Consider the following 19,931-nt stretch of genomic DNA (forward strand, 5'->3'; position numbering starts at 1 on the left):
TTTTTCTCTTGTTAGTTTGGTTTTTTTTTTGCAGTATAGTATTTGTTTTGCTCTTGTATAGTATTTGGTTTTGTTTTGCAGTATAGTAAATTGTTTTTGCTGATGTTTAGTATTGGTTTTGTTTTGCTGTATAGTTAAATTTGTTTTGCTGTTTTTTTAGTATTTTGGTTGTTTTGCAGATAGTATTTTTTTGCTGCTGTATAGTATTTGTTTTTTCTGTTGTATAGTATTGGTTTTTTTTGCTGTTGTATTTGTTTTGCTGTTGTATAGTATTGGTGGGTTTTTTGCAGTATAGTTTGGGTTTTTCTGTTTTTCTAGTATTGGTTTTGTTTGCAGTTAAATATTTGTTTTGCTGTTGTATAGTATTGTTTTTTGGGTTTTTCAGTATATATTTGTTTTGCTGTTGTTTAGTATTGGGTTTTTTTTTGCAGTATAGTATTGTTTTTGCTGTTGTATAGTATTGTTTTTGTTTTGCTGATAGTATTTGTTTTTTCTGTTGTATAGTATTTGTTTTGCTGTTGTATAGTTATTGGTTTTGTTTTGCAGTTAGTATTTGTTTTGCTGTTGTTAGTATTGGTTTTTGTTTTGCAGTATGTATTTGTTTTGCTGTTGTATAGTATTTGGTTTTGTTTTGCTGTATGTATTTGTTTTGCTGTTGTAAGTATTGGGTTTTTGTTTTGCAGTATAGTATTTGTTTTGGGTGTTGTATAGTATTGGTTTTGTTTTGCTGTATAGTAAATTTGTTTTGCTGTTGTATAGTATTGTTTTTTGTTTTTTCTGTATAGTATTTGTTTTGCTGTTGTTTAGTATTGGTTTTTTTTGCAGTATGTATTGTTTTTTCTGATGTTAGTATTGGTTTTGTTTTGCAGTATAGTATTTGTTTTGCTGTTTTATAGTATATTATTTTTTTTCTTTGCTGTATAGTATTTTGCTTTGCGGTTGTATAGTATTTTTGTTTTGCAGTATAGTATTTGTTTTGCGTTGTATAGTTTGTTTTTGTTTTGCTGTATGTATTTGTTTTGGGTGTTGGATAGTATTGTTTTTGTTTTGCAGTATGTATTGTTTTGCTGTTGTTTAGTATTGGTTTTTGTTTTGCTGTTGTATGTATTTGTTTTGCTGTATAGTATTTGTTTTGCTGTTGTATAGTATTGTTTTTTGTTTTGCAGTATGTATTTGTTTTTGCTGTTGTATAGTTATTATTTTTTTCTTTGCTGTAAGTATTTTCTTTGCTGTTTATAGGTTTTTTTTTTTTGCAGTATAGTATTGTTTTGCTGTTGTATAGGGATTGTTTTTGTTTTGCTGTATAGTTTATTTGTTTGCTGTTGTATAGTATTGTTTTTTGTTTTGCGTATAGTATTTTTTTTGGCTGTTGTTTATATTGGTTTTGTTTTGCTGTTGTATAGTATTTGTTTTTGCTGTATAGTATTTGTTTTGCTGTTGTATGTATTGGTTTTGGTTTTTTCAGTATAGTATTTGTTTTTGCTTTTTTTGTATTGGTTTTGTTTTGCAGTAAGTATTTTTTTTGCTGTTGTATAGTATTTTTTTTTGCTGTTAGTATTTGTTTTTTCTGTTGTATAGTATTTTTTTTGTTTTGCTGTATAGTATTTGTTTTTGGCTGTTGTATAGTATTGTTTTTTTTTTGCAGTATGTATTTGTTTTGCTGTTTATAGTATTGGGTTTTGTTTTTGCGTATAGTATTTTTTTTTGCTGTTGTATAGTATTTTGGGTTTTTTTTTGCAGTAAGTATTTGTTTTGCTGTTGTTTAGTATTGGTTTTTTTTTTGCAGTATAGTATTTGTTTTTTCTCTTGTATAGTATTGGTTTTGTTTTGCAGTTTTGTTTTGTTTTGCTGTTGTATAGTATTGTTTTTGTTTTGCTGTATAGTAATTGTTTTGCTGTTGTATAGTATTGTTTTTTTTTGCAGTATAGTATTTGTTTTGCTGTTGTATAGTATTGTTTTGTTTTGCAGTATAGTATTTGTTTTTTCTGTTGTTATATTTGTTTTGTTTTGGGAGTATAGTATTTGTTTTTGCTGTTGTTTATATTGGTTTTGTTTTTTCAGTATAGTATTTGTTTGCTGTTGTATATAAATTTGGTTTTGTTTTGCGTATAGTATTTTTTTGCTGTTGTATAGTATTGGTTTTTTTTTGCAGTATAGTATTTGTTTTGCTGTTGTATAGTATTGGGTTTTGTTTTGCTGTATAGTATTTGTTTTGGGTTGTATAGTATTTGTTTTTGCGTTCTTAATTTATGAATTCCCGGTGCGGCGTCCTTAGTGCCAAGAAAGGCGCCTTTAAATAAAATGTATATATTATTATTAAACATATCTATTTATTCCCACAATGGGGGAATTCTCACTGTTGCAGCATTGAGGGACCGGGATAGCTTCATATTTTGCTTCCTTCACGACAACTTTTAACATTTACAAGACAAACATGAGCAGGGGCTAAACGGCTTTTCAAATCCATAAAAAGTATTGGACAGTTAAATAAAAGTTAAAAAAAAAAAAAATTTATTGTGGGAAAGGCACATCTTAAATAATAGGTAGTTGCTGAGTGCACATGGTTAATTGAGTTAGAGAAAATGACGTCCCAACTGGCGCATACTTGTGTGTACTGCTCATCTTTTTCCTTTCCATATTTCATAAAGTTTCTGCCATATTTTGGGAATCATCAGAAATCATTACATTCATACTGTAAATTCAACCAAACTGGTGTCCCATAGCAACAATAGAATGAAAGATACAATGGAAAAGAATCCCTAACCATTTGGATTGAAAACATAAGAATACATGTTGTTGTTGTCATGACAACACACTGAATACTGGGACCCAACTTTAGTTCTGACACACATTCACTCAGCAGTTTGTATCAGAGACAGTTTGACTTTGACAATCCAAACATTGCAACGAGAGAAAAAACACTGGAAAACATGGAATTCAACACCAGAGAGATTCAACCAATCAGTTTCTATCTCAGTTCACTTGAAGAACAGGTACGGTTGGAGCTGAAAGACGGCGAGGCGACGCTCACCCAGTGTGAATCTGAGGGGAGAGTTCGCCTAATCATCCGGGAGGACCTGCTGGCCGATCTCCTCAAACAGCTCCAACTCCAGAGAGAGGGCAGGGGTCGGGGCCATGAAAAGAGCTGATGCAGAAGGAGATAGGGGGTTTAAAAGTTCAGCTGGCTAAAACATGTCCCCTCCCCACCCGGGGAAACAGAGCAACTGAGATCCGCTTGGTCAAACCAACCAACAGCTGCGAAAAGCCCAAAAGATCTGGACCTGCATACTTCATTAGTGAAGATCTGAAGGTTAAATTGGAGCAGGTGAAGGGAGAGGAGGCCCTGAAAAGCAGTGGCAACGCAGAAGATGGAGCTTGTAAGAGAGAAAAATTGCTCAAGGTAAGTAAGACACCAATGTGGAGTTGAGTTGGAGAGCGATCTGGAGATGAAGGGCTCAAGGACAGGAGAAGGAGCAAAGGGACACTGGAAAGATCCCAGTTTCCCCCAAGAGTCCAGCTGGATGAGGCTCCGGCTGAACGTGTCCACTCCCCACCCGGGGAAACAGAGCATCTGACATCCCAGCTGGAAAAAGCCAAAAAAGATCTGGACCTGCAGACCTTCATTACTGAAGCCCTGAAAGTCGATTTAAAGCAGATGAAAGGAGAGATGCAGGCCCTTCTAAATATTGTGGCGAGGCAGAAGTTGAAGCGTCGAAAAGAGAGGCAGATCCTCACGGTAAGTAAGACTACCAACGTGACGTTGGAGAGCCATCTGGAGATGGAGAGAGCTCAAGCTCAGGAGCTGAAGGATAAATTGAGCAAGATGGGGGAAGCTCTCAGAGAACAGGAGGAGAAGGCAAAGGAGATTCTGGAAAGATCCCAGGCTTCCTATAGAGCCCAGCTGGAGATGCAGGACACAAACAACAGGAACATCATGGCTGCTCTTGAGGAAAAGTATGAACATCAGCTGGAGAGTGAGCGTGTCCTATGGCAGCAGGAGAAAAACACCCTGCTAGAGGAGAGCGACAAATCAAGAGCCTCCCATGTGGATCAGAATGAGGAGCAGAGCTTTGTGAGTGACTGCCTCCTCGCTGCTCTGAAGAACACTGAGCAGCAGCTGGAGAGTGATCTCAACCAGTGGAAGGAGGACAAGGCATCCCTCCTTCAGGTCACAGAAAGCCTGAAGCTGACTCAGCTGGAAAAAGAGCAGGAGTGGGAGAGGACTGAGAGCACCTTGAGGTCCCAGCTGGTAGATCTTCAGTGCCAGATAATGGAAAAACCAAAGAAGAAGAAGTGGTACAAAAAGCTTCTGCCTGGCTGAGGAAGAGATGCATTTGTACTGGTATAGTATCTGTCGTCTGTCTGTCTGTCTGTCAGTCTGTCTGTGTGTGGGTCTGTGTGTGTAGGTGGGTCTGTCTGTTTGTTTGTGTGTGTGGGTCTGTGTGTGTGTGTGGGGGGGGCGGTCTGTCTGTCTGTCTGTTTTGTGTGTGTGTGTGTGTGGGTCTGTCTGTGTGTGTGTGTGTGTGTGTGTGTGTGTGTGTGTGTGTGCGTGTCTGGCTCTGTCTGTCCTCTGTTTGTCCATGTGTGTGTGTGTGTGTGTGTGTGTGTGTGTGTGTGTGTGGTGTGTGTGTGTGTGTGTGTGTATCTGTCTGTCTGTGGGTGGGTTGTGTGTGTGTGTGTGTGTGTCTGTGTACGTGGCGTGCATGCATGCATCTGTGGGGGTCTGTGTGTTTGTGTGTGTATGGGTATGTGTCTGTCTGTCTGTGTGTGTGTGTGTGTGTTTGAGTCTGTGGGTGTGTGTGTGTGTGTGCGTACGTGTGGGTCTGTGTGTGTATGGGTATGTGTGGTCTGTGCGTGCATGTGTGTGGGTCTGTGTGCATGGGTAGTGGTGTGTGTGTGTGTGTGTGTGTATGGGTATGTGTGTGTCTGTCTGTCTGTGTGTGGGTGTATGTGGGTCTGTCTGTCTGTCTGTGTGGTTGTGTGTGTGTGTGTGGTGTGTGTGTGTTGTGTGTGTGTGTGTGTGTATGGGTATGTGTGTGTTGTGTGCGTGCATTGTTGTGGGTCTGTGTGCATGGGTAGTGTGTGTGTGTGTGTGTGTGTGTGTGGGGTGTGTGTTTGGGTCTCTGTTTGGGTCTGTGTGTGTGTGTGTGTGTGTGTGTGTGTGCGTTTGCTCGCAGGGCGTGTGATGCGTCAGTGCAGTAGTGGAGTAGTAGAGCTTGTAGTAGCTTGTAGTAGAGCTTGTAACTTGTAGCTACATGCTACATGCTGCATGCTGCTTCTGCACGCAACTCTCTGCTTCCAGCTACTGCCACCGGACAGCCCTTTGTTTTCAGGGCTGAAAGAAGAGCCGAGTGTGTGTCGCCTCCTCCGCCGGTACATAGCCTCTCACACTGCCAAGACCTCGTACACGCCTCCCCGTGGCACACATGGGAACTGGGCCCTTGTGGTTCCAGGCTAAGTTGTACAGGATCTCGGAGCAGCAGTGGGCCCCAGAGACACGGCATGCAGGCGCATCGGTGAGTAGAAACGCCCTGATGCCAGTCAACCACTGCCCCAGTTATGGGTAAATAGCCCCAGCTATGGGTAAATAGTGAAGACCCCAACAGTGGTGCAGGTGGAAGATGTTGGTATGAGAACCACAACGTCTGGGAAGGAGGAAGAAGGCAACCCCACAGCCATGTGAGTTAAATTGGGAGGGTACAGCGTCTAGGGGAGCAAACCCTGTGGAAATGTGAGAAAACTGAAACTATTCCTCACAAATATATAATAACTACTGCATACACACAAACACTAGCTCTAAAAATGATGTCATGTTTGTTGGTGTGCCGGCCCTGGGCCTGTCCTACATGGGTACTGTGGTTTGTCTTGTTAACTTGCAGGTGTAGCGGAGGCGATGATGAGATGACTGTGATCCTCCCAGACTGTTTAACCCCCGCCTGCCCCGAGACCAGGAGGCCGCATTCTCCCGATGGCGCACCAACATGTTTTCTCTCTTAACTACTGACAACATGCACCTCACATTCTCCATCACATCCATCCACCAACATTCATCACTGATACTGATAATGACACCTCATTCATGCTCTTGTTTGCATCATTATTTAATAAATGTCACTTTATCATTGTTACGTTGCTGTGGATCTCCCTCTTTTGTTTTGGCCTGTGAGCCGGTCGTAACAAGTTGGGGGCTCATTTGCCATGAGTACAAAACCAGGACCTTGTTGTGGTTTTCTTTAATTAATCCTAGTTAGTTGCAGTTGAGGTGATTTGGTTTAGTTGAGCTAATCTATTGTTGTTTAAATGTTAAGTTGCACTACATACATGTGTAATATAGTTTGATGTATAATGCATGTTGTTTGATGCCAATGCTCATTTGCATCCTAAACCCCCAAAATATAAATTGGCTCAAATTATTATGTATGTTAATTATAATATACTAAATAGAGGTTTTTGTCTGGAGGTACATGTTGGTCATCCAAAGAAAATAATTTAATAAACAAAAAGGAGCGTTTCTTTCAGGGACATCTTGCAGGTTTACAACGAGTCTTGTGTAGCTTTAGACTTTAAGACAAAACAGGTTTATTATAAGTTATACATTTTATGATGATGAAAAGCTTTAGAGTATACACTGGTTATTGTCAAATCAACTACAAACTTGAATTATTTGGTAAATATCAATAAGCAGTTTACTTCTTTGTTTTAGGAATAATCAATAAATCCTATGATTTTAGTTGTCAATGTTCAAATTTGTTGGCTAAGTCCTGTGTCTATCATACAGAACTCTGATTGTCTTGACAGTACAGTGGAAAAAATAGTCTGAGGCAAGTTAAAATAAGTCAATGGCAACTTTTCTCCCAAATATCTTGAAACTCTTATTCCTCATCACAATAATAAAAAAAGTTAGAGATGTTCACTAAAATTGATATTTGTACTTTTTAAGAGTAGAAATGCACCAATTCACTCTTTTTCCCAGAGTTAGATGAGGGGATTGATACCACTCTCATGTGCGTTAAGAATGAAGCTGGAGGTGATTAGCTTAGCTTAGCATAAACTTCCCTTGACTACAAATAGTTACTTTTATACTTCCATTTATGTTTTGATTAAACAAACAAGATTGTTGGTGGGAGTATTTTGAAATTTGGACCTAGTCAGGCTAGCTGTCTGCCTGCTTCTTTATGCTAAGCTAGGCTAACCACCTCCCAGCTATAGGTTTGTACTTACATTAAAGGCCCCATATTATGAAAGTGGGTTTAAAATAGGTCGAGGTGCTATATGAATACTGTGAAATAAATGAATGAATATCCAAACGCTCAATCCACAAATAAATAAAGAGTATACAATCAAATAAATAAATTAAATTAAATGCACAAAGCCTATACTTAGAAAGTGTCAGGACTTACTAACGGTTGTGATATCACAACTACACTATATCTAAGTAGAAAGTGCTGCTACAGTCCCGTTACAGTCATTCCCGGCTGCAATGACAGTGGAAACACTGACCAATCAGAGCAGACCGGGCTTTTTTCAAGAGGTAGGCTTAAAGAAAATGGAGCGTTTCTGACAGAGGGCGAATAAAGGTACAGTATATCTAGAAAGACAGTATTAGAAAATAATGTTTTTTTAACATTAAAGCATGTAAACATGTACTAGCAGAAACCCAAAATACAAGTATAAACCTGACAATGAGCATAATGTTGAACCTTAAACACAACATCAATCTCCTCGTCGACCTCGCACAAAGAAAGTGACCCAAGTGTAACAACTCCTTTCAGACACACAAACTCTCTCTCTCTCTGTAAAACACACACACACTTACATTGTCTTCCCAACCACACACACACAACTGTCCTGACCTTGCCAATGCCTTGGTGGAAGGCAGCCATGCGCACCACCACTGGGACCTCACTGATCCCCTTTGCGTCTGTATGGAGCTTGTCAGTCTGTCCTTGCAGGGTGAAGATATTAGAGCCGGTGGCGGAGGACAGACGCAATATCACAAACTCGCCAAGGGCCTTGAAGGAGTACTCCGTCCCATCAAAGGTGATGAAATGGAGACTGCCGTACACCATGCCTGCAAGGGAAACGTGGAATCAAGAGAGGTTTTCTGGTCATATTGTGGTCTCCTTTGATTAAAAAGTACAGCAAGACAGGCTGCTGACTATCATGACCATGACCATGTATACACTTTCAATTCTATTTTATTTATAGTATCAATTCATAACAAGTTATCTCAAGACCCTTTACAGATAGAGGAGGTCTAGACCACACTCCATAATTTACCCAACAGTTCTAGTAGTTCCCTCCAAAGCAAGTAACAGTGTGACAATGGTGAGGAAAAATTCCTTTTAAGAAGAAACCGGGGACAGACCCAGGCTCTTGGTGGGCGGTGTCTGACAGCCGGTTGGGGTTGAGACAGGGCTGTAGTCAAGACCACCTTAGTCAAGTCCAAGACAAGTCCAAGACCAGGACTAGTCGAGTCCAAGTCAAGACCGAGTCCAAAGAGGTTCGAGTCTGAGTCAAGACCGAGTCCAGGACAGAAAAAAAGATCTTATGCATGACAGCTTCAAGACAATTATTTTGGGTTTCACTTCCCCTCCAATATTATTATCAACATAATAAAGACACCTGGACTCGGTCGAGACCAAAAGCCATATTGGGCAAGACCAGTGGCCGAGACCGAGACAAGTCCGAGTCCAAATACTAGTGAGTCCAAGACCATAGAAAAGCAGTCTTGAGTCCATGGGTAACAATCTAATTTTAACCTTTGTGTGAAAAATCAAACTTTTTTAATCAATGTTTTTAACTTTTGACGCTCTTTTTTATGTTTGTCACTTTTTTTTACGTTTTCAACACTTACACTAACTTTTTGGAAGTTTTACAGTTATTTTTGGTCTGAGTCCAACTACTAGCGAGTCCAAGAGCATAGTAAAGCAGTCTCGAGTCTGGTCCGGACTCGAGTCCAAGACCGGACTCTACTGGTACTACAGCCCTAGGTTGAGACGAATACTGGGAATAACAGTCACAGTAAAAGATAAAGGAACAGTGACTAAAAAATAGTGATTTGTAATAGTTTTAACACACAGAACCAAACTCCTGCAAACCACCCCAGTAAATAATGAAATATGGCTTTTCTGCCCACAAATACAGATACTCCAACTGTATATTGTTACTAAAATGCAACTTTTCTTTAAAATCCCCACTCTCAGATGTTCAGTTGAACACACAATCAACATTTCCACTGATTACTGACACACCACGGGATCTTCTGCTGGTTTTAACTTGCTCTGTGTTCACTAGGAAGGGATCCCTCACCTACACCCTGCGTCGCCTGCTTGGATAGGGTGCAGCCGTCAGTGCCGGACCAGCTGCAACCTTGGCAACGGTCCAGTGGTCTCTTGTTGAGGTAAAGGTGGCACAGAGGAGAATCGATACAACACCACTGGAATGGCAGGAGATCTTCATCTGGAGAGGGAAGTGGGATTAAATATGTAAGCGGCATTGATTAGCAGTGAGACATGCTGTCCTGTAAGCAGAATAATCAACTTTACTTATATACTGTATAGCACCTTTCACCCAGAGAGTGCAGCTCAACGTGCTTTCCAACAAAGTGAGACACCACAAAACCAAGCAATCAAATGAGCTTTGAGAGTCACTAAATATCAAGAACAGGTAGAAGGTTGCGGGTTTGATGCCAGCAATGCACTACAACATCTCACTGACTCACAGTAATAGTAACAGTAACTTGTAACAATCCTATCAAGCTATTTATTTTCAGTCTACTGGTATATGAAAATATATCAAACTAAGTCATTGATAGGAACCTTATGTGTAGGAATTCCTACGCATTAATCCCTGTTGGATTTGACCAAAAATTAATCCGAATCAGAAATACTTTATTGATCCCTGAAGGGAAATTCTGTGTTACAGTTGCAAGAAGTATATAAATATCATGCCTTTCTTTAAATGACTGTCATTTCTTTAATGTTTAATTTCTTATGCTCCACTGTAACTTTTATTCTTGTGTTTTATGTGTCTTAATGTTCTTATTTTTAACTGTTTATTCACATGTTTTATCTGTTTTTATTTTTTAAAGTTTTTTTATGATACAAATTAAAAATCATACTACCAATATGTTTTTGTATGCTGTTTCCGGAGAAGTAGCGCTCATTGTACCCAGCCAGCAGCGGACCATCTGGGTCATACACACATCTCTTCCCTGAACCCTGTCTGCTGGACAGGACGGACTGGAAGACATGTCCCCCTGCGCCCCCCCACCGCTGACCCCTCAGCGTCTTCACCCTCGGCCCCGCGTCAGTGGAATCCTGCATGAAGGACAGGTCCTCCAGAGCCTGGGCGCGGGTGCAGGGACACGAAGACAGCTCCTTTGTCCACGCAGCAGGGTCGGGCTCCTTCATCGCCCACGCCTGGCACTTCGCACCGAAATCCACGGCCGACCCCGCCGACGCTGTCAAATCATACACCAGCTGGCCCAACTTTCCCATGACCCCTTTCACCTGCTGGGGCCTGTATCGGCCGCCTGGCCCAAAAAGGTTTTCTGGGGGTACAGTGGGCTCCTTGTGGGAGGACTTTCCATCGGTGTAGCCGATGAGAGCGTCGTGGTACTTTCTCTGGCCAGGACCCCAAAGCATGTCCCCGTATTTCAGGAGGGCAAAGGAGCGCGCTCCATCGGTGGTCAGGACACACTGGAAAGTGTTGGTCTGAAAATGACAAATCAGAAGTGTTTAGGCATCAAGTCCAAAAGCCCACATAAACCCAGTGTATTTATTTTTTGCCAGACACGTATCTTAATGAATTATGGGTCTAAATGTCTAATTTTAACCCTTGTGTTGTCTTCCTGAAAATTTTGTTGAGGCGTTTTTTTATCAATGTTTTTAACTTTTTCTTAGGTTTTTGTCCCATTTTTCAACACTTTTGTCACTTCTTTTGACGTTTTCAACACTAACACTAACTTTTTGGGACGTTTTACAGTTATTTTTGGAATATATGTTCAATAAACCTCATTTATAAGAAATCATACCTAATGTTTGAGTTAGAAAAGCAGAAATGAGGAATTATTTTGACTAAGATTAAAGGACTGGGTGATTGGAATATGTCAACTTTTACTCAATACTATTTCAAAACCACTTCAATTTTATTTTCAAATGCTATAAAATTGGATAAGACACCCCAAAGTTAATGAAAGTAGAGATTTGTACTTGCCAAGGAGCGTTGTGTGGAATCAATCAAGTTATTTTGGGGAATTAAAAAGAACACTGATATAGGACAACATGAGGACAACATGAGGGTTAAACAATCATTGTATCACTGACTGGTAAATCAGTTCACACCATTCAAGAACAACATGACTTCATAAGCAATGAAAAATGTACAGTATTTTCAAGAAGACAAACAATAGACAGCAGATATCCCTTTACTTTGCATTCAAGCCCTGTAGGTATACAGCCCCAAGGTGGCACCAAAGTTAAACTAAATATGTTTCAGGAATTATGAATTTCTGCTGACTTTGAGCTGACGGTTAAAGGGTTCACATTGCACATAACAATAGCACATAAAGTAGGACACGCATGCAAGCAAACAGTCACACCGCCTGCTCCATCACACCTTTGACTCTGCTACATCGAGATGTAAGGGATAGGTAGAGCTTTAGTCAGAAAGAGTTTCAAATTATAATTGTAATGGCCAATTTGGCTATATACGTTTGTTATGTGGGAAGTGTGTGTGTGTGTGGGGTAGGTCTGAGTGAATGGTTTGTTTGTTATGTCACCTGTGCACCTGTGTGTGGGTGCTAATTGGAGATTAGAAAGGGAATCACAGGTTGAGGTGGATGGGGTATCTGGATCCGGGAAGCCACACAGTTTTTCAACCTCAGCTGTGTGAGAGTAATGTTTTTAGATCTTGTCGTTCTCTGCTTTTAATCACTCTTATTGTATATCCTTTTATCTAAAATTATTGGACAATAAAAGATTAACGGTACAACGACGGCGGACCTCATTATTTGCACCAGCAAGAGTTGGAAAGGGCTTCAGATCATCCAGTGGCATTATTTGTGGACAGATTGCCACTACAATAATAAAGTGATCTTTTTTATATTCTAATGGTGTGTTTTATAACACAGCATGGGACTGGGAATGTGAATTATGCCATGCAGGACATGCATATTGAACTACTTTTTTCCTTCCAATTTAAAGCTTAATACTATGTAACAAGATTGTACAAATAAATTAGTTAGGGAGAAAATAATAACAAATTAATTAATTAGTTGTACAGAAACCTGAACCTGCAACTGTACTGTGATTTTAGAACATCTAAGCCAGTGCAAAACATATGCCTGTTAGGCATTTCTTTCAATATGAAATTTATCATCATCATTTTTGGTAAGAAAAGAAAAAAAAGAACAAAAGAAAGTAAGAACTTATTGGATTTGAATCTCTCTACCTCTGAGAAGTTGACCTTCTGGAAGGAGACGGGCATCACGCGGTCCCAGGTGATCTTGAGGATCCAGGCCGGGGTGAAGGCGGGCTTGCCTCGCCCCTCCTCAAACTTTGTCACATCGTCTGCCGTCCGGTTAAACACCACCTGGGAGTAGACGTCTGACATGTCAAGCCTGTGGTATTCCTGAAAGATTCGAGAAAGAAAAGAAGTAATATAAAGCAAAAGTTGCAAAATCCTGAGATATTACACGGCAGCTTGATTTGTAAAATGGCATCTGATCAAAGAAAAAGCAAAGCTGTTTAGTCTTTAATTAATTATTTCAACTGATCATAAAACAAACACCAGTCTCATTTTATCTCATTTATCCTCACTCTGACATCTCTCCATTAGTGCATGTACATGTGTGTAATAACTAACGACAGAGGGAAAATGTCATTTACCCTTGCAGGATCAATAAAGTAAGTCTTAATCTTAATCTTAACCCCAGCCAGGTCATGACCCCTGATGACTTCTAACCTGATAGAGCAGCCGCCCATCCCCCTGGGTGAGGTCGGCATCATCCCAGAACGCAGCTAACAGGGTCGCATTTATGTTGTCGGGGAAACCGCTGGCTGACGGAGAAGGGAGCAGGTACTGCTCATTCTCAGCAACAGATTGAAAGTGGACAAGGCCATTGTCTGAAAACTGAGAAACCAAAGGGAGATACAGATATGATATTAGACAGATATCATCTTCTGTTATAAAATCCTAACTCTATGGCTAATATTAAAGTTATTAGCAACATGTATCTTTCTCCTTGCCCACTTACTATTGTGCCTAAAACTGTGGCGGACACTTTTGGACATTAATTGTGTATGATCAGTGATAAATAAAATGTACATTAACAATGAATGAGTGTATTATTACTGTATGAGTGTATAGGTAGTCTTGTGGAGAACCTAACCTATGGGGGTGGTGGTATTTAACAGTTTAATACATTTGGTACCTTAGATTACATGTTGCCCCAGCCTGCCCCTCCCATTTAAAATGGTCTACAACCGCCACTGGTTGTAGATAAATACACTTAGGAACTTACATAAACCCTGTCGTACAATTTTCCCATAAAAAGGAAACCCATTGGTGGCGTGATGTATGGGGAATTCCCATCTTCTGTGTCCATGTTTACTCCTTTATCACCGACTTCTGCTCCAAAGGGGTAAAGGCTGCTCTCTATTGGGGGAGCACAAAAACAGTTAATCAGCGGCCAAACTAAAAATCAACCAAAGTATTCAGCTAATGCATGACGGTGATGGATTTGACAACATGGATGAAAAATTGTGGATAGAGGTAAGGATGCTAGCTTTGCTGACTTTGTAAAATGCAACTTTCTTACAGTAACTTGTCACTCAGCGAGGCAGCAGAGGAACTGAATAGGATGGAACACCAATTCTAAAATTTAGTTTGATTAGGTTAGGTTGGTTGCCTTTCGATTAGCCCTAATTAAATGTTTTACTAGCTTTACACAACCCTTCAAAACCAGTTTTTATGTTTTGATGAAGTGTACCATTTTTACGTTACCTACAAATGGATAAACCCCAAAATGCAGTTTTCTACCTAAAATCATTGCTATTTTTTTTTTAAATTCATTACATAATGACATTTTTTGGGGTTGAAAGCTTTTACCTGACAACAATGATGTGACATTTCAAGAACGCCTGCAGGTTTTCACTATTAAAATGAGTAATAATGACCAAAAATTGAACACTTGATGAACGTAGGCAAAACCGACCCTTCTGAGTCATCATTCTGCACACTGTGCTGTTTTGGGGACAGGAACAGTTGTAAGACCCTGGCAGGTTGGTGCAGGATGTTTGCCCAGGACATGCCGTGGGTGACACACACTCATCCAAGTCTACACATCCTCCTTTTCCACGACCATTGTCTTTGGAAGTAATCCAGCCCTGACTGCAAGAGCATGTGAAGCCTCCTGCATGGTTGGAGCACGTGGCAGCAGGGTGACACTGCCTGTTAGCCTGTTGGCACTCATCAAAGTCTACACACAGTGGCCCGATACTCACAAAGCCAGCCATACACTTGCATGCAAATGACCCTGGGGTGTTGTAGCAGCGAGCTAGAGGGTGGCACGGTTTGGTCAGGGCGACACACTCGTCCACGTCTTTGCACCAGGAGCCATTTCCAGCGAAGCCTAGAGCGCAGTGGCATGAAAAGGAGCCCGGGGTGTTCCAGCACCTAGCCGAGGGGTGGCACGGTGAATTCTCACATTCATTGTTGTCGACGCACGCTTGTTTCTCCTCGTGATACCCCGACGGGCAAGAGCAGTTGTATGCTCCGGGCAGGTTGGTGCACACCTGGTCAAAGCGGCAGGTGGTGTTGTCCTTGCATTCGTCGATATCCTCGCAGCCAACGCTAGTGGGTTTGTAGCCAAGAGAACACAGACAGAAGAAAGACCCTGCTCTATTGTTACATAAGGAGTGCTCTGGGCAAGGGGTTCCACCGGGGTCACTACACTCATCCACATCATGACACTCTGTCCCATTTAGAATAAACCCCTCGTTACAGGGGCAACGGTAAGACCCAATGAGGTTGACGCATGTTGAATGACGCTGACACACTGAAGAGTTGTGGAAATCTGAGCATTCATCAACATCCATGCACTTTGTCCCATTACTCCAGAAACCTTTCCTGCATTCACAGTAATATGAGCCAATAGCATTCATACATTTGCCATTGGTGCAAAGCTTCCCCAGCTCCACGTCACGTCTGCATTCATCGATGTCCACGCACACGTCCCCCACGCTGGAAAATCCGGCGTCACAAACACACAGGTGGCTTCCGTTGGTGTTGATGCACGTGCTATGCTCAGGGCAGGTAGAGTTGTCTAGGCACTCGTTGATATCCTCACAGGCAGTGTTGTTGCCTTGGTAACCTTCCCAGCACTTACAGACAAAAGATCCAACTGTGTTTAGACAGTTGGAGAATTTAGGGCACTGGATGAAGCCGAAAGGAGCACTCATCTACATCCAAACACCGGGAGCGGTTGCTTGAGAATCCTGGGTCACAGGCACATTTGTAGCTCCCCTTTGTGTTAGTACAAGTACTGTTGTCAGGGCAGGTGAAGTTACCCGTCACACATTCGTCCATGTCCTGACAATGTGTCCCATTGTCCTGAAACCCTTCCCAGCAGTTACAGATGTAGGAGCCATTCGTGTTGAAGCAGTACGAGAAGGCCGGGCAGACTCGATCTTGTGATTGGTTGCATTCATCCACATCCACGCATTTGGTGCCACTTCCTTTATAACCATCTTTACACCGGCAGTAGAAGGAACCCTGGTATGGGTGGCACTTTGCAAATGGGTGGCAAATGCCACTAGCATTTCGGCATGTGTCTTCACTCACACATGTGCCCCCGTCGTATACCAGGCCCAAGATACACAAACACGTGTAGGAACCAGGGGTGTTGTTGCATGTCGTGTTCCTGCCACAGGTTGAGGCCAGCTGGCACTCATCCACATCCTCACAAACAAAGCCATCACCCTGGTATCCCTTCTGGCACCGGCAGATGTAGGACCCGTTTGTGTTGCGGCACAAAGCCTGGGCGCTGCAGTTGTGTAGCAGGGTGGAGTTCTGCTCGCATTCATTCACATCCTGGCAGGCAAAGCCATTGCCCACCGTGCCAGGTGGGCAGGAACAGTGGAAAGATCCAGGTGTGTTAGTGCAGCTGGCAACTGGATGGCAGCCTCCATTTTGGATTTGGCACTCATCAAAGTCTATAATTTATCCAAAATGGGACAGTATCAGGGAAACAGTCCCAAAACGTGTTGAAGGTGAGTGCACTTATGGGGGCAAAAGAAGTGTAATTGATGTTTTATAATGAGGAACTGATACTTACCAGAGCAGTTCTTCCCATTGCCTGTGAAGCCGCTGAGACAGGAGCAGGAATAGTTGCCCTTTGTGTTGACACACTGGGCAAACTCACTGCAGTCATGCTGCCCCATCTTACACTCGTCCACATCTAAAAAGGGGATGGACAAATAATGAGGGGGGTAGGGAGAAAGAGAGGGAGATAATGTAGCTTATCAGAATCCCTTCTGAGGACAAATCAGTCATTTTGGGTGTTGTAAAAGCCAGATTTTACAGATCAACTTTAATTTTGAAGTGAGGTAAAGCAAATGGCTTAGTAAAGTGGCTAAAAAGAAAATTATAAATCAGTATTTTAAAATAAGGAGTAGAGTTATTATGTGTATAAATGTGTGGAAACTCCTCTGACTTAGATGCAGGAGAAGGGGGTGGTATGTCACTCCCTATTCTGAAATGAATGTTATCTCTTTCCTTCTAAACTTAAGTGTAGCATTGTTTAAAAAAAAATCTATTCAGACTACATCTTAACAACACTTACTTATGTCTCTTCTACTTTCTCTTTGCATTGTTCTTATTATTATTTGTTTAAAACGGATTCACTTTTAATTTTTAATCTAGCTCTTTCATAATTTGAATGTTATGAAGTTGTAATGAAGTTATTGTACGGTAAGTTGCATTGGACAAAAGCATCTAAATGAACTGTCCAATAACAGAAATTATTATTATTAATTCTTTTTTTTCCAGATGCAAACAAAATGTGCAGTTTTTGTCCAGTTGTTGTTTGAAGATTGTGTTTAAAAAAAAAAGATTTAAATACAAAAAAGTTAGATCTCATTTATGAATTCTGTGACTTTTAATGCAATAGTTTTAAATGTGTCTATTTGCTAGCCCTACACTTACTTTTCCTTCAAAACTAAAATGGGGATTTACACTAACTGTTACTAGGATTAGGTTGAACGTCCTAATATGACAGAAAGCTGCACTTTTCTTATTTGCCTCACAAATTCCTTAAAAATGTCTTAGGTTTGTATTTATTGTCTGCTTTTTGTTTGATATGTATTGGAAAAGAGAAAACAATGAAGGATAATGGCTTCTAGAGAAAAGATCAGTCGCAATTTTTACATGAACTGCTCTTTTAAATAGGGCCAGTTAATTTTAGTATAAGAATCAGATTTTTGTTTCCCTTCATTCAGCCTGGTATTGTGTTCATGATTGATTAATATAAATTATGACATTTCACAGATGTGGACAGCGATGCAGATGTCTGGAACCAGGCTAAGTTAATCACGCTTTATACATTTATTTGAAAATAACAATATAAAGAACTGTCTTACCAACGCACTGTGTTCCATTGAGTGTGTAGCCTTTTCTGCAGACACAGGAAAACGATCCTGGGATATTCATACACTCCGTTTCCTTTTGAGAACAAATGTTTGCCCTCTGGCACTCATCTATATCAGAGCAAGCCAGCCCGTCACCCACGTAACCCAGGTCACACACGCACTGGTATCCAGCAGGCGATTGGTGGCACAGGCCGTGAAAGTGGCAGGCAGGCTTACACAGCGGACTGGGTTGCACACAGGTGCCATTAAAGGCCACTGTGCCATTCAAACATGAACAGACATGAGCACCAGGGGAGTTGATACACTTTGAGAAGGGTGGGCAAACGTTGTTAGCGAGGGTGCACTCGTCGATATCCTGACAGGAGAAGCCATCCCCTTTGAAACCCTGCTGACATGCGCAAAAAAAGTCCCCCATGATGTTGGTGCACAGTGCCCGTGGGTGGCATGTATTGTCCACAGAACACTCATCTATATCTCTACACTGGATGCCATTTCCTAAAAAACCTCGCTTACAGGTGCACGTGTGGGAGCCAATGGTGTTGAGGCATGTGGCATTGACATGGCACGGGTTGTCTTGACACTCGTCTATGTCAATGCAGACCATGTTGCTGGCAGGGCGGTAGTAACCGCCTTGGCAGGAGCACTCGTACGACCCGTCCGTGTTCACGCAGTTTTCATTCACTCTACATGGATTGTTTGATTCCTTACACTCATTTATATCTTGACAAAGAGTCCGATTTACCAAGATGAAGCCAGGCTGGCAAAGGCAAGAAAAGGAACCCTGGTTGTTGACACATGTCGCTTTGTTTCTGCAACCTCCATTATCCGCCAGACACTCGTTCACATCGCTGCACCGGATCACCCCGTCTCCAGAATAACCCACCTGACAGGTGCAATTGTAGGAGCCAGGGAGGTTGACACAAAGGGCATTGGAGTGGCACTGCTTAGCCAGCGAGCACTCGTCCACATCCACACAAGTGACGCCATCTCCCGTGAACCCTGCAGTACACCGACAAGAGAAGGAGCCAGGTGAATTTGTGCAGGTTGCGTACGGGCTGCAGCGGCCTTCCGCGCACTCATCCTGGTCATGGCACTTGGAGTTGTTCAAGATGAAGCCTCTGCCGCAGTCGCAGTAATATGACCCAGCACTGTTGACGCAGGTACTGGTAGAAGGGCAGATGTTGGGCGTTGCGCACTCATCAATGTCTTCACACAGTCGACCGTCTCCTGTAAAACCTCCCAAACAGTAGCACTCGTAACTCCCCAGCCTGTTGATACAAGCCGCCCTGGGGTCGCATTGATTTTTTTCACTGCATTCATTTTTGTCCATGCACTTCAATCCATTTCCCTCGAAACCACTCCTGCAGGTACACTGGTAGGACCCCATGGTGTTAACGCAGTCCGCGTATGAACTGCAGATGTTGCTTGCACATTCATTGATGTCCACACAGCTCTGCCCGTTATTTTCAAAGCCAGTGTTGCACGTGCAGCGGTAGTTGCCGGGCAGATTGATACAGCCTTTGTAGCCCAGTGACGTGGAACACACACGAGGAGTCTCTGTACATTCATCTATGTCAAGACACAGGTAGTTTCCGTTGCCCTTATAGCCAGCATTACAGGTACACACGTAGGACCCAGGGTTGTTGGTGCAGGTTGCGTTCCAATGGCAGATCCTTTGGTTACTGCATTCGTTAACGTCTTCACACTGTAAGCCGTTGCCGGTGAAGCCGGCTTTACACTGACACTGGCGCCCACCCGCAACGTTAGTACACAGGGCATTGGCACTGCAACCCCCGTTGTCTTTTTGGCACTCGTCGACATCCTGACAGTTGGTGCCATCTCCGACATACCCAGCGATGCAGACGCAGCTGTAGCTGCCCAGGTTGTTGATGCAGTTGGCCTGTGAGTGACAGCCTTGAAGGCCACTGAGACATTCATTGATGTCTTCACACAGCAGACCATCACCCTCGTAGCCCATGCGGCACACACAGGTGAAGATGTTTCGAACTTTCAGACACTCAGCCTGAGGGTGGCACTTGAGGCCTGCCGCCTCGCAGTCACTCTGGCCGGCAACTGGAAAGAAAAAGAGGAAAAGAGAGGAGCTTGAGGAATTTGATTATGTGTTCAATTTTTAGAAATATGTTTAGGGCGCACATTTTGTGTCTACTGTCTGTGAGTTTGGGTAAAAACAGCAAACATAGTTCAAGTGAAGGTAAGATACCTGCAGTGCAGTATTCCAGCCCTGCAAGTAGACTCATCAGCCAGCGGAGTGGAAAC

The 19,931-nt window shown here is 42.1% G+C and overlaps 2 protein-coding genes across 2 annotated transcripts in view; both read right to left on the bottom strand.

Annotated features, from left to right (window-relative positions):
* The window catches only part of si:ch73-105b23.6 (mucin-4), a 30,761-nt gene extending 15,120 nt beyond the window's left edge, over positions 1–15,641 (bottom strand). Inside the window, exons 1-7 of the mRNA XM_032541697.1 lie at positions 14,222–15,641; positions 13,529–13,662; positions 12,970–13,137; positions 12,457–12,636; positions 10,127–10,718; positions 9,313–9,462; positions 7,854–8,071 (exon numbers count right to left, since the gene is read on the bottom strand). Coding sequence (XP_032397588.1) covers positions 7,854–8,071; positions 9,313–9,462; positions 10,127–10,718; positions 12,457–12,636; positions 12,970–13,137; positions 13,529–13,662; positions 14,222–15,467 — 2,688 coding nt within the window. The 5' untranslated portion in view covers positions 15,468–15,641. The remainder of the gene's footprint in view (positions 1–7,853; positions 8,072–9,312; positions 9,463–10,126; positions 10,719–12,456; positions 12,637–12,969; positions 13,138–13,528; positions 13,663–14,221) is intronic.
* On the bottom strand, positions 15,468–19,931 carry LOC116705498 (fibrillin-2). The gene is made up of 5 exons (XM_032541698.1): positions 19,876–19,931; positions 17,646–19,727; positions 16,343–16,465; positions 15,576–16,220; positions 15,468–15,493 (listed from the first exon to the last, which is right to left on the bottom strand). The coding sequence occupies exons 1-5, from the start codon at positions 19,910–19,912 to the stop codon at positions 15,468–15,470; spliced, it is 2,913 nt and encodes a 970-aa protein (XP_032397589.1). The 5' UTR covers positions 19,913–19,931.

This window comes from Etheostoma spectabile, chromosome 17 (assembly GCF_008692095.1).
Source record: "Etheostoma spectabile isolate EspeVRDwgs_2016 chromosome 17, UIUC_Espe_1.0, whole genome shotgun sequence".
Taxonomy (NCBI): Eukaryota; Metazoa; Chordata; class Actinopteri; order Perciformes; family Percidae; genus Etheostoma; species Etheostoma spectabile.

Bases quoted from the DNA above. Each gene is read 5' to 3' on its own strand.
- LOC116705498 (XM_032541698.1), bottom strand. From the start codon at position 19,912: ATGAGTCTACTTGCAGGGCTGGAATACTGCACTGCAG. The intron at 16,466-17,645 runs GTAAGACAGTTC...TCCCCTTTTTAG, and splicing joins CAATGGAACACAGTGCGTTG to ATGTGGACGAGTGTAAGATG. The intron at 15,494-15,575 runs GTAACTTCACCT...AGGATTCTCAAG, and splicing joins CATGGACGAATGTGTGACGG to CAACCGCTCCCGGTGTTTGG.